General features: G+C 47.2%; 1 protein-coding gene across 5 annotated transcripts in view; it reads left to right on the top strand.

Annotated features, from left to right (window-relative positions):
- TMEM39A (transmembrane protein 39A) overlaps positions 1–12725 on the top strand; it is a 29415-nt gene that overhangs the window by 15623 nt on the left and 1067 nt on the right. For 3 of the 5 annotated variants that reach the window (XM_030533673.1, XM_030533698.1, XM_030533692.1), the window contains 8 exons: positions 3227–3420; positions 4384–4606; positions 7153–7236; positions 8424–8498; positions 8902–9050; positions 9576–9924; positions 10797–10984; positions 12009–12129. In XM_030533673.1, the coding sequence (XP_030389533.1) occupies positions 3227–3420; positions 4384–4606; positions 7153–7236; positions 8424–8498; positions 8902–9050; positions 9576–9924; positions 10797–10984; positions 12009–12129 (1383 nt within the window). Of the gene's footprint in view, positions 1–3226; positions 3421–4383; positions 4607–7152; positions 7237–8423; positions 8499–8901; positions 9051–9575; positions 9925–10796; positions 10985–11834; positions 11911–12008; positions 12130–12725 lie in introns of those variants that run through there. The other 2 variants (XM_030533708.1, XM_030533682.1) reach the window with 2 other exon arrangements.

A 12725-nucleotide genomic window follows, 5' to 3' on the forward strand; every position in this document is an offset into this window, starting at 1 on the left:
TGTGCAATGGATAACACGGGGAAAGAATTTTTGTAAGTGCCCCTTTAATGCCTATAGTTAAACTACAGGCCCCTGGATATTATGCCCTCTACCATAAGCATTCCTTTAGGGAGAATTAGATTAATAGTTTTCCCAGTTTATAAATTAATCTTGTTTTGCTTAAAATACCTTTTAAAGTTGTCCGTTTAATGTTTGAGTCTTCCATCCTTCCCTCTATGAGTTTATAAGAAGTCTCAGGAAGCTTCAAGTGAGTTCTACAGTATATATTGCCCCTTCTGTAGGGTATATGCAGGTTTGCTATTGTACAGATGCTCATGACTGAAAGTGGCCAATGGGAAGTCCCCTACACGGCCAATACATCAATTGCACAGAACTCCTTTATTAGTGATTTGCCTTACCTAACCTGTCAACTAACAAAATCATCCAAAGCCCAAGATTTGGTGGTGATGGGGGACTTCAACTATCCGGATATATGTTGGGAAAATAACACCGCGGGGCACAGACTATCCAATAAGTTCCTGGACTGCATTGCAGACAACTTTTTATTTCAGAAAGCTGAAAAAGCTACTGGGGGGAAGCTGTTCTAGACTTGATTTTAACAAATAGGGAGGAACTTGTTGAGAATTTAAAAGTAGAAGGAAGCTTGGGTGAAAGTGATCATGAAATCATAGAATTTGCAATTCTAAGGAAGGGTAGAAAGGAGTACAGCAGAATAGAGACAATGGATTTCAGGAAGGCAGATTTTGGTAAGCTCAGAGAGCTGATAGGCAAGGTCCCATGGGAATTAAAACTGAGGGGAAAAACAACTGAGGAAAGTTGGCAGTTTTTCAAAGGGACGCTATTAAGGGCCCAAAAGCAAGTTATTCCGATGGTTAGGAAAGATAGAAAATGTGGCAAAAGACCACCTTGGCTTACCCTTGAGATCTTGCGTGACCTACAAAATAAAAAGGCGTTATATAAAAAATGGAAACTAGGTCAGATCACGAAGGATGAATATAGGCAAATAACACAGGAATGCAGAGGCAAGATTAGAAAAGCAAAGGCACAAAATGAACTCAAACTAGCTATGGGAATAAAGGGAAACAAGAAGACTTTTTATCAATACATTAGAAGCAAGAGGAAGACTAAGGACAGGGTAGGCCCACTGCTCAGTGAGGAGGGGGTAACAGTAACGGGAGACTTGGAAATGGCAGAGATGCTTAATGACTTCTTTGTTTCGGTCTTCACTGAGAAGTCTGAAGGAATGTCTAGTATAGTGAATGCTTACGGGAAGAGGGTAGGTTTAGAAGAGAAATAAGGAAAGAGCAAGTAAAAAATCACTTAGAAAAGTTAGATGCCTGCAAGTCACCAGGGCCTGATGAAATGCATCCTAGAATACTCAAGGAGTTAATAGAGGAGGTATCTGAGCCTCTAGCTATTATCTTTGGGAAATCATGGGAGACGGGGGAGATTCCAGAAGACTGGAAGGGGGCAAATATAGTGCCCATCTATAAAAAGGGAAATTAAAAACAACCCAGGAAACTACAGACCAGTTAGTTTAACTTCTGTGCCAGGGAAGATAATGGAGCAGGTAATCAAAGAAAACATAAACAGGTTAAAAAAGGGGGGAGGTCTTTAGTCCATTTCCCCCCATTTTCAGGCCACTTTTACAGGGGCACCTGCAAAACAGTCATCTCAAAAACAGCTCAACTGATCTTCTTGAAACTTTATGTAAATTGGCCTTCAGCTGGAGACTATGCATAAAACACTTTAGTACAAAATGGATGTTCTTTGAGGACGTGTTTAGGGTAGAATGGCTCTCCCATAAGCTGTGTCCATGATGGCAGTGATATGACTCGCTCAACATACTTCTTGGCATCTCTGCCAGCTATGACTACTTAGGATTTTAAAGGAGGTGATAATTGGCTTATAATTAGAGATGGGGCCATATGCAAATTTTAAAAGCAGATCCAAATTTGCCTAGAAGTTTGGGGTGTTCGGATGCAGGGCTTTGATTCAGGCTCAGTTCTTGCTCTAACTTTTTGGAAGGTATGCTTTTTTAGAAACTTACAAACAGGTCAGTGTGCTTTTAGTCTGGGTTTCACCTTCAAGGCCGTGATCCTGGAAAGTTGGCCAACGTGGAGTGACTTGCAGGACTGAGGCTCCAAATTACAGCTGTCACTTAATTTGTCTGTTAACCATCAAATCCCACTAAAATCCTGTAAGGCTAAGTCATAGATATATTTTAAAAACAATAATCATGGAATCTTTGACGGCTGCTCCGGAAGATCCAGCTTTGTACTGTTAATCTGAGCTGCACAGTCTCTATGGATCAATTTTTAAAAAAAAAGTAAACACATGCTCGTTTTCAGTTTAAAGAAATTAATAAGTTGACATGCATTAAAGTTTGCTTTTATAAAGTATGGAGAGTGATTGTAAGACATTCACATCTCTCTCGGGTTAATACCATTGGACTTTGGTTTCCTACCTCACGATACACTTGACATGTTCACACACATATATATCTTCTACCTTATGACCCTATCTGTTCTGGAAATCAAACCGTTTTAGTTAGAACCATGTTTTAACATGACTCTTGCTAGCAATGCAGTAATATGGTTTTCTTTTCCAGTGTAGAGTGAGATGCTGTTTTGCTAAAACTAGCTGTAGACTAGTCAATAGCTGACACTGTTTAAAGTCCATTGTACACAGAGCCTCACTATCCACCAACTTCAAAAACTGTTTTCCAACTGTAAATTGTTTTAGAAAATTATTAAGAGCAGCACATCTTTCACAATTTCTTACATTGAAGCAAAGAGACGTTCATTTCATTCTAGCTGTTACACTAGAGCACATAATTCTTCTTTGCTTAGTGACTAGAGATCATCTGTCCAGCTTCTCAGCCAGCAGAAGGTTATACTATTCATTTACACAAGGTTATACTACAGAAGGTTATACTATTCATTTACACAATCACTTCTTAAAGGCTTAGTTCTAATATGTCTGAATGTTTATCTGTAAGCACTGTTCCATCCTATTTATTCAGGCAGACAAGGAACCTAAGATTGTTTTAAAGGGTCAGTGGCCCCAGAGTATTGGTAGGAGTCCCAGGTTTTCCAGAAGTTTCTGTGGAAATAAATGTGGATGGGTTGACCCGGTCTCAACTTTGAGGTGTATCACTGGAAGTTTTCATCTTAATTAATACCACTGTTCTCTCTCCCCTTTCTCCCCCCCTTCTCCCCTGCAGAGCTGGGAAGGCTTTGGGGTTGTTGTCTGGTTCTCAGGGCAGAGCCTGCTGGAGGCACTGGAAGTGGATCGGTTCCTTGTCATGCCCGGTGGAAGGAGGGGACCCAGTCGGCAGCAGCTAAGCCGTTCAGCTTTGCCTTCTCTCCAGACTTTGGTTGGCGGGAGCTGTGGCAACGGCACTGGTCTGAGAAACAGGTGGGACAAGACAGTATGACCAGCAAGACACACTATGATACAGTGAGGCAGTGTTTTCTAATGGTTAGAGCAGAAGCCTGAAAACCAGGAATCCTGGGTTCTGTTCTAAGCTCTGTGAAGCAGTCTTTCCCAATGGCTGAAGCAGCAGATTGGCTGACCAGAACCTTGAGTTCTTTTCAGTGGCACTGGGAGGGAGTAGGTCTAGTGGTTAGAGCACAAGCTGGGACCCAGGACTCTTGCATTCTATTCTTGGCTCTCCGAAGACGTGTGGTCTGGTGGTTAGAAGGGAATTCCTAGATTGTCTCCCTGGCTGTGCCGCTGACTGACCCATTTCCCTGTACATCTCCTCTCTGTTTTACATTTTAATATCTGTCCCAATGGGAGAATTGTGTCCCTGTTCACAAGCATAGCATTCCCCCTGTGTTACTGGAAAGGACAGTGATAGAGACTAGGAAGGCACAATTCCCATCTGTTTCCCCAGCAGCAAGATTTGGGGCCATGAATCCTAGAACTGAGCAATCCTAGCCTGTTCCGCTCTGTTCTCTGCAATGTTACTGGGGAATCACTGCAATGTGTCACAGCATAGGTGTAATTCCCCATGTGCTGTGGGGTGGGAGGAAAGCTAGAGCAGAAGTGTGTGTAAGGGGAGATGTGCTGCCACTAGGGTATGAGGTTGGGAAGTAACTTCTCTTCCTAATGTCTTAGTCCTCCTCTGTGAAATGGTTATAATAATTCTGACCTCCTGGAGAAGTTGGGGCATTTATGGAAGGGTGTCGACTGTGTTAAGATGAGTAGGGAGCATCTATGTGTCCTGTGCTAGATGTGTGAATGATGCAAACTCTGGTCAGCAAGGTTCTGCTTTCCTTAGTCCCATGCCCCTGCACCATTCAGTAATGACCCTGAAACCTTAGGGAGGCAGTGCAGGATGCTGACCCTACAGTTAATGGCATCTGTCTGTTTCAGGAATGGTAGTGCAATCAGCCTCTCAGCACCTCCCATAACGGCCTTGATCACCCCAGAGCCTGTGCGTCACTGCCGGATCCCTGACTTGCCACTGGACGGCAGCCTTCTCTTTGAATTCCTCTTCTTCATCTACCTGCTAGTGGCCCTCTTTATTCAGTACATCAATATCTACAAGACTGTCTGGTGGTATCCCTACAATCACCCTGCCTCCTGCACCTCTCTGGTGAGTTCCCCATTGTGATGTTCCCTCTGGTGTTTTCTGGACTGGTAATCTGCTAGGTCACACCAATCCTCAACTCTGGGAGCCAGCCTTACCCTGCTCTGCTGAGAGAATCCCCACTCCCTGGCTGTTCACTCACAGCCTCTAGCATGTAAGCTGCTCCCAGCTACATGAGTGAGCAGTTTTGGCCAGCTGCTGCTTGGATTGTGCAGCCGAATGACACTAGCCAATATCTTTGGTCCCAGACACAACCCTGGGAACCTCCGTCTTGCAGTGTCCAGTTATGCCTACTGGATGCTGTAAGCTTATATGAGTTCGTCAATTTAATAAAGAAATTGATATGTACCAGGCTTGTTATCCCCAGGGGAGTCTCTGACATGCTTCAAATCAAATACACTGCTTCAGGTAGAATAAACAACAACTTATTAACTACAAAAGAGAGATTTTAAGTGATTATAAGTCAAAGCACAGGAAGTTGGATTTGGTCAAATGAAATAAGAGTAAAACGCATTCTAAGCTGATTTTAACACTTTCAGTGCCCTTACAAATTTAGATGCTTTTCATCACAGACTGGCTGGTTGGCCTTCAGCCAGGCTCTCTACTTTGATCAGAGCTTCAGTCGCTTGGTGAGGGAGTCAGTAGATGGAGGTGGAAGAGAGAGAGCATGGCAAATGTCTCTCCCTTTTATCATGTTGTTTCTTCCCTCTTGGGTCCCCCTCCCCTCCACCTCATTGCAGTCCCAAACTGACCAAGAGAAGGGGGGTGACTACACTCAAGAGTCCAGCAGATCCTTTGTTGCTGCCTAGGCCAGTGTACATTGTTCCAGTGAGGCTGGGCTCACTGGAACATGCATGGGCTGATGAGGTGTGAACTGCCCCTTTGCTCCTGGAGAGTTTTGCCTGGGCTTGTTTTAAGCCATGAGGACACATTTTCAGCCTTATAACTATATACGTGAAATTACAACCTATAACATTACTACAACCACAATGCTCAGTGTATCATGAGCCTTCTGAAGACACTCGACATAACAAACTTTGCATTGAATACCGCACAATCATATTATAAGGATGAACTTGGGGGTGCGGGGTGTTCCCCTGAGGTACAGAGTGTCTCACCCATCCTCAGAGAGCCCATGTCTCCTCATTACATAGCTTCTCCTCATGGCTCCTTCAATCCAGAGATCGCTGAGCATTTGACATAAGTGAGCAAAAGAAGCCCCACAATCCACCAATCTGGTAGGGTTATAGAGGTGACCTGCAAGATCCCTTAGCGGAAATTGTAGATGAAAATGTTGATCTGATATTTACCAGTTCGAGTACTCACCTTGGTTTTGCGATGGAGCAAAGGGTCTGTTAGACTCCTGGCTTGTAGGGTGGCTATTCCTGTAGTCAAAAGCAACTGAGGCCAACAGAAACCAATTGAAGAAGATAGCTGGAATTTCCATGAGAGTCACAGAGCAAATCAGCAGCGGAGTTAAGAATAGATACAGGAGACGGATACACTGATATACAACAGCTGAGGATCTCTACTGAGTTTAATGCAGGCCTTAAGCATCAACATTGCCCTATTGAGTCAGACTGGGTTGGCCCAGCAAGCTGAGCATCCTGCCTTTGGGTAGTAGCTTTTTCCTGATGCTTCCAAGGAGGAGAAACCTCCTCAGAATGCAGTTAAGCAGTACTGCACATGGAGTGGGTGGTAATCCTTCTTTGAAGCATGAGATTTTGATTTGACTTCTCAGTATTCGTACCTATAAACATTATTGGCAATGAAATTATTTCGCTGTTTGTTTGAAATTCAGCTACAGTACAGGCCTGATCACTCTTCTCTGTGAAAAAAGAATGTTTTGTCTTACACCTTCTCATGAAATCTACCTCAGTTATCTCATCTCTGCCTCTATCAGAAGTCAAATGTTCTCATTCACTCAAGGAACTTCCAGGTGCCAGACACCAAGTTCAATGGTACCCAGGCTTAGCCCATTCGACAGCTGTATTGGCAGTTTCCAAGAAGCCCCAAAACTGTATCTTATTTGATACTACTGCAGCTGCTGTTAACTTTAATACAGAGCTATGGCCTGTGGAGATGACAGTTCTCAAATCAAGCTGGACTATTGCCTGCTGGAACTTGTTGTCTCCATAGCCCATATTGCTGCCTAAAGAACAAGGCAGGCTGCCTTGCGGAATTCTGGGAACGGCATTTTGGGAACCCTGTTTCTGGTTGGTAATCTTACCTTTCCAAGAGAATTTGTGCGCAGTGCTCCTCAAGATGCTACTGACTATAAATCTGTCTTTGGCTCAGGGTTTCCTTTCTAAGCTGTAGTTGTTAAGGGGAGGCAGGACCTGTGTATGGTGACTGTCTTGCTTCCTCACTCCCCAGGGGACTCCAGAATGATGAATTTGCTAGCTTCTCTTCCCCCACAGCTGGCAAACTTGATGCTTGCTCATCAAGCTCTTGGTTCTCCTCCTCCAGCAAGCCGAGCAGCCCCACCCCCGCCAGGTAGGTTTCACTGGTGCCTTCTCCTGGTGAAAACCTTTTCCTTTTTCCTCCTTTAGAATTTTCACCTCATTGATTACCACCTGGCGGCATTCATCACGGTGATGCTGGCGCGGAGGCTGGTGTGGGCCCTCATCTCCGAGGTAACATTCTGCAGTTGCTTCCTCTACCACTTCTAGATACTGGTCGTAGAGAGGTCTTTAGTGAGCTGAGTAAATTCATGTGTGGGGAAGAACAGTTCAAATGTCCAACACCTCATTATGGGTGTGACGGGCTGAGCGCGCTGCTTTGATGGTACCGATGGAACTCCCCCTTTACCTCTGGGCTGTGCTCTGCTCCCTAGCTCCCACCTGCCCTGTAGCATTCAGGAGCATCCTGGTCTTTTTGTTCTCTCTTTGAGAACTGGAAGGAGATGAAATGGTCTCACTTCCTCTGTGGGAGTCGTCTGGCTGCAGGCATTTGGGAGGAGCAGCGAAGGGGATTTCAATAGTTGAGTCAGGAGGCAGTGAAGGAGAGAATAGGTTGTTTAACCAAGGCTAAATTCTGATGATGTTCTAGAGGGGAAAATAGGAGATTTCCAGACAAGGGAAATGTCAGAGATTCGAGCGAGTTCAACCTCTTGGCTAACTCCGAGTTGGGTATAAAATAAAGGCTGAGAAGTTAGTGAAATAGGAAACGTGCGTAGCTGGTAGACCTGCTCTTCTTCAGCCCTGGTTGCTTTTCATAAGCCTCCCAGGAGCACAACATTCCTTGATTTCACTGAGAATTGTGTCTGTCTATTTGAGGGCAGCAGTGGTCCAAGTTTGGGCTGGGAAAGATCACTTGGGCCGCCAACAGTTTTACAAGTGAATAGACAAGTGCTGGAGGCTCTAGCCACTGGGATAGTTAAAGCTGGAATAGACAGAGCACTGGAGCACATACGGTAGGGAGCAATCCTGCCCTGCTCAGCAGATAACTGGATTAAGTAGGACCTCAAAAGCTCTTCTCTGTCTCTGAGTTCTGTCATTTCCACTTACGATATCGTCCTCAGTAATGCCTCCCCTAGACCGTTCTTGGATTTCTATGATGATGGGCCTTGAAACCCCTTGTTGAGGCATCTCTGATATGGCCTGCTCAATTGCTGACTCTTAAGAAATTTTTCTTAATATAATCTGCCCTGACTTCTTTGGAGACCACAAATAATTCCTTTATTGCAACTTTATCTTCTCTGTGCGAGACTGCAGCCTGTAAATTTGCGGGAGTAGGGGGAGAGAGTGTTCAAGACGCAACATGTGTCTCATCATCATGAAGCAATAAGGGGCTAACAGAATATTTGTTTCCTACTTTGCAGTTCAACTTTAGAAGGTCCTATTGTAGGAATAACCTAGCACAGGGATCATCAGCCTCCAGCAAGTGGCCCATCAAGGTAATTCACTGGCGGGCCCCGAGACATTTTGTTTACGTTGACCGTCCGCAGGCACGGCCCCCTGCAACTCCCAGTGGCTGTGGTTCGTCGTTCCTGGCCAATGGGAGCTGCAGGAGGCTGCGGGCTGCAGGATTGTGCTGGCCTGTCACTTGCAGTGGGTTCAGGCTGAGCTCTAAATAGTCACTAATATTTTAGATTGTCCCAAAGAATGGGATATAAGAGCTACCTTCCAACACCCCTCACCATCACTGAAGTAAAGGGATCTCTGTTCCTGGGGAAGAGGGCAGCAGTCACTCCACCTCCTTCTGGAATCCTGCTGACCTTCTTTCTTCCCCTCAAGTGCCTGCCACACAGACATACCATGGCACTAGGTAATTCCTTCTTCTGGGTTTTGAATTTGCAGGCCTCTCAGGTGGGCGCAACGTCAGTGATTCACTACAAGGCACTGATTATGGCGTGCCTGGTGCTCATGCTGTGCAGTTTGGTACTTTGGACTCTGGTCAATCTCTTCTGCACCCATTCTGTGCTCAACCTCCTCTTCTTGGGCTACCCGTGAGTATTGCTCTTACCTTGGGGAGAGGATGGGGCCATGAGCCCTGGTGGAGGTTGGAGATGGGTGGCCGCAGCCGTGTTGGGAATGCTGTACGGAGAAGAGCTGCTGACCTCTGACCCATGTTGGAGGGGTGTGTGGATAGAGGAGCTCCTGGCTTCTGAGCCCCAGTTGAGTAGGAATGTGTGTGTGTGTGGAGGGGGGCGTGTCTGAAGGAGAGGGGAGCCATTAGCCCTGGACCCATGGAGAGAAGTTATGGATGTACTGTTAGTAATAAGTGGGTTTATTAAACCTCTGAAACCTGTGGGTGGGCTCACGGGTCTCCTAGCCAAGAATTTTAGAGAGAGAACTCTGTGCCACGCAGAGGCTCTGTACCTTACAGGGAGAAGGGAGGAGACCATTGGGCTCTGAGTACCAGACAGTGCTGGCTTCCATGGACTTTCTCCCTGGAGCATGTTTGTGTCTGCTCAGTGATGGCATTTGGTCTCGCGTGTGGACAGCAGCCATCTTACCCTCCTTTCCCACAGGTTTGGTGTCTACGTTCCCCTGTGCTGCTTCCACCAAGACAGCAGAGCGCAGCCCCTCCCAACCGACTGCAGCTACATGGTGCAGGATCAGATGGTGGATGACGGGACGTCGGGCATTGGCAGCCTGGTGAAACCCAAAGACTTCCTCTCCCTCCTGTGGGAGTCCCTGAAAGAACAGTTCAATAACCCTATGACCATCCCAACCCACAGTTGCCCCCTCTCCCCAGACCTCATCCGCAATGAGGTGGAGTGCCTAAAAGCGGACTTCAACCGCAGGATCAAGGAGGTTCTCTTCAACTCCCTCTTCAGTGCCTACTACGTGGCCTTCCTGCCACTGTGCTTCGTGAAGGTAGCTGTTGTCCATCTCCGGTGCTTTCTCCCCCATTTCCCCCCATCACCGCTGCCTCCTCAGTTTTGCACGACATCGTTGATGTGCCAGATTTCTGGTTAATCCCCTTTTCTCTGTCTCCCCTTTGGCAGCCTGGATGGTGGAGTGTGGCTGCATCTGGAATGCACTAGTACCGCTCCTGGTTGGCGGATAGGTATTGCCATACACGTGATGCACCTGGTCCCCTCCCCGTTTACTAACCCCCATTCTCTTCCCCAGACTGACAGATAACTGTGGTCGTGCCACAAGTGGGCACCAGCTGCCATGTTCACCTCCCAAATTTTGCCAAAGGTTAGGGTGTGCGTGTTCAGATCGGGGGTTTTGGTTTGGCCTGTTGTAGAACAGGGCCAGCAGGGAAGTCTGGACCTGAACCAAATGTCTGAAGTGTTGGTGCCCAGGCTGTGTGGTGTTCTCTAAATTGTGCCAGGCTCCTGTCTATTAACTAAGAAATCGGAGACTTCCACAGCCAACCCAGTTTCTGTTGTCCATTGTTGTGTGACAGGAGCTTTTTAAGATTCTCTGATCATTAATCTGCTGCAATGAAGGGAAAGGACTCCACAATCCACGGCGTGACCCTGGTCCATGTACACTCCATGGCTCAGCTACCCTTCTGGTATCAGCTGCTGGGGGAGGAGATGCACAGTACATCTCTGGCTGTATCATCCCCTACCTCTAGGCCCAGGAGAAGGAACTCTGAGGTGTCTCCGAACTCACTGGCCAGGCAGTGCATGCCTGTGAAGTCTGGAGTTGGTCTGCTGGTTGCACACAGCACCCCCCTGTGCTCTCTGCTGTGACGTGCCAGTGGCGCTAACTTCCCATCCGGTCTCTTGCAGAGCACCCAGTACTATGACATGCGCTGGTCCTGCGAGCACCTCATCATGGTGTGGATCAACGCCTTCGTTATGCTCACCACACAGCTGCTGCCCCCCAAGTACTGCGACCGGCTGCACAGATCGGCCTCCCACCTGGGCAAGTGGCAGAAGCTAGAACATGGCTCATACAGCAACGCCCCACAGCACATGTAAGTGCAGGCTGGGAGGGGTCAGTGCGCTCTCCCCATTAAACAAGGGCATTCTAAGCATCTGTTCTTTGCCTGCTGGATTTTCAGTGAGGAAGCTTCTCTGTTCTTCCTAGTAGTAGATGGAAAGGTCATGGCTGTTCTGCTCTGTCTGTGCTGCCAAGACCAGCACTGCCAACCCCTGAGTACTGTCAGCTTCCTTGTGGCAGTGCCCTGACAGCGCTGGCTCTTGTTCCCCATGGACTCTCTCTCATGCTCTTGCAACCACCTGGAGCGGTTAGTTCACACTGGGTGGTGGGATGTTTTCCTAACAGCCTCACTGACACTAAGACAAAGTGCTCTTGGTTCTTGTGGTGGGAGCCATTTGGGCCTTGTGGTAATGGGTAAGGTTAAGATTTTGTCACGTTTTAGAAGAAGTCGCAGACAGGATGTGGGCAATACATTCATGGAAGCCCATAACCTGTCTGACTTTTATTAAAAATAATGTGTGTGGGGAGGGGAGGGCTGACAGGGAATGACTGAATTCTGGGGAGGAGGATGAGAGCCCAAGCTCTGCTGTGGGGCAGTCCAGCACCTGCTTGCTCGGGGATCCAGGGTCCCCCTGCTGCCTGCAATGGCTTGGAGCTGCAGGGTCGGGGACTGGGAGCTAGTGGGGGTCCCCTGAAGGCTGGGAGCTCTGGCCCTGCTGCCCCAGGGCTGAGGTGGAAAATGTCATGGAGGTCTCTGGAAGTCACAAAATCCATGACCTCTGTGACATCTTATCCTTATTAATGGGGCTCTGACTTATTCCTGACTTCAGCTTAATCTCCCTCTGTGACCTTGTCACCACTCCATGTCTCTGTTTCCCTGAAAGGAATAATGATACTCGCCTGCTTTTGGCAAGTGCACTGAAATTCTCTCATGAGACATGAGCTCTTGAGCTGATCTAGGTAACACACTCACCCCTCTCCTGCCCCCCGTTTCCCCAACCATCTCCACCCGCTGCCTCCTTTAGGCTAATGGCACGTCTCTTTCTTTTTCTCCTCAGCTGGTCAGAAAGTACGATCTGGCCACAGGGTGTGCTGGTGCGACACAGTCGATGCCTGTACAAGGCAGTAGGGCCTTACAATGTAGCAGTGCCTTCAGATGTCTCCCACGCCCGCTTTTATGCAAGTATCTCTTCTCCCAGAATGACACATCAGGAGTGGGAGGGGGGGTTGAGCACTGCGGCAGCAGCACAGGTTGAGATGAGACTGAATTGAAAGACTGGCAGTAGGAATAAACTGGATTCTCTAATCCAGCAAAGCCAGGGCCTGGTCCCACCCTTTTCTTAATTTAAAGCTCTTTCCCTCAGGGCCCTCTAAAGTTTTCTAGTGTGCACTGCAGACTGGCACTAGATACAGAGCTCCACTTCAGCCATAAACAATACTTCATAGATCTGTTGCACTCTTGGTGCTAAACCTCTTACTGAAACAACTGCAGGTTAGTGACTAGCGAAGAACAAGATTTAAGGTGGTTGGATTGCTTTTAGTTGGAGTCCCCAGAAGGCCTGGCTTTCTTTCCTAATTACAGGTCCCCTTTATTTTCTTTTCTCTCGGTTCAAGTAGTTTTGTTTTAAATATATGGCCCCTGTAATTTTGCAGATGTTTAATTCTAGATGTGGCCTGGTGCCAGCTGCTGCTGCCCTGACAGCTGAAAATGGCAAAAGAATTGAAATTCAAAAAGTTGCTCTGGTACTTTGAGGGTCTGGCAGTTCAGCAGAGGG

The sequence above is a fragment of the Gopherus evgoodei genome, chromosome 1 (assembly GCF_007399415.2).
Source record: "Gopherus evgoodei ecotype Sinaloan lineage chromosome 1, rGopEvg1_v1.p, whole genome shotgun sequence".
Lineage (NCBI taxonomy): Eukaryota > Metazoa > Chordata > Testudines > Testudinidae > Gopherus > Gopherus evgoodei.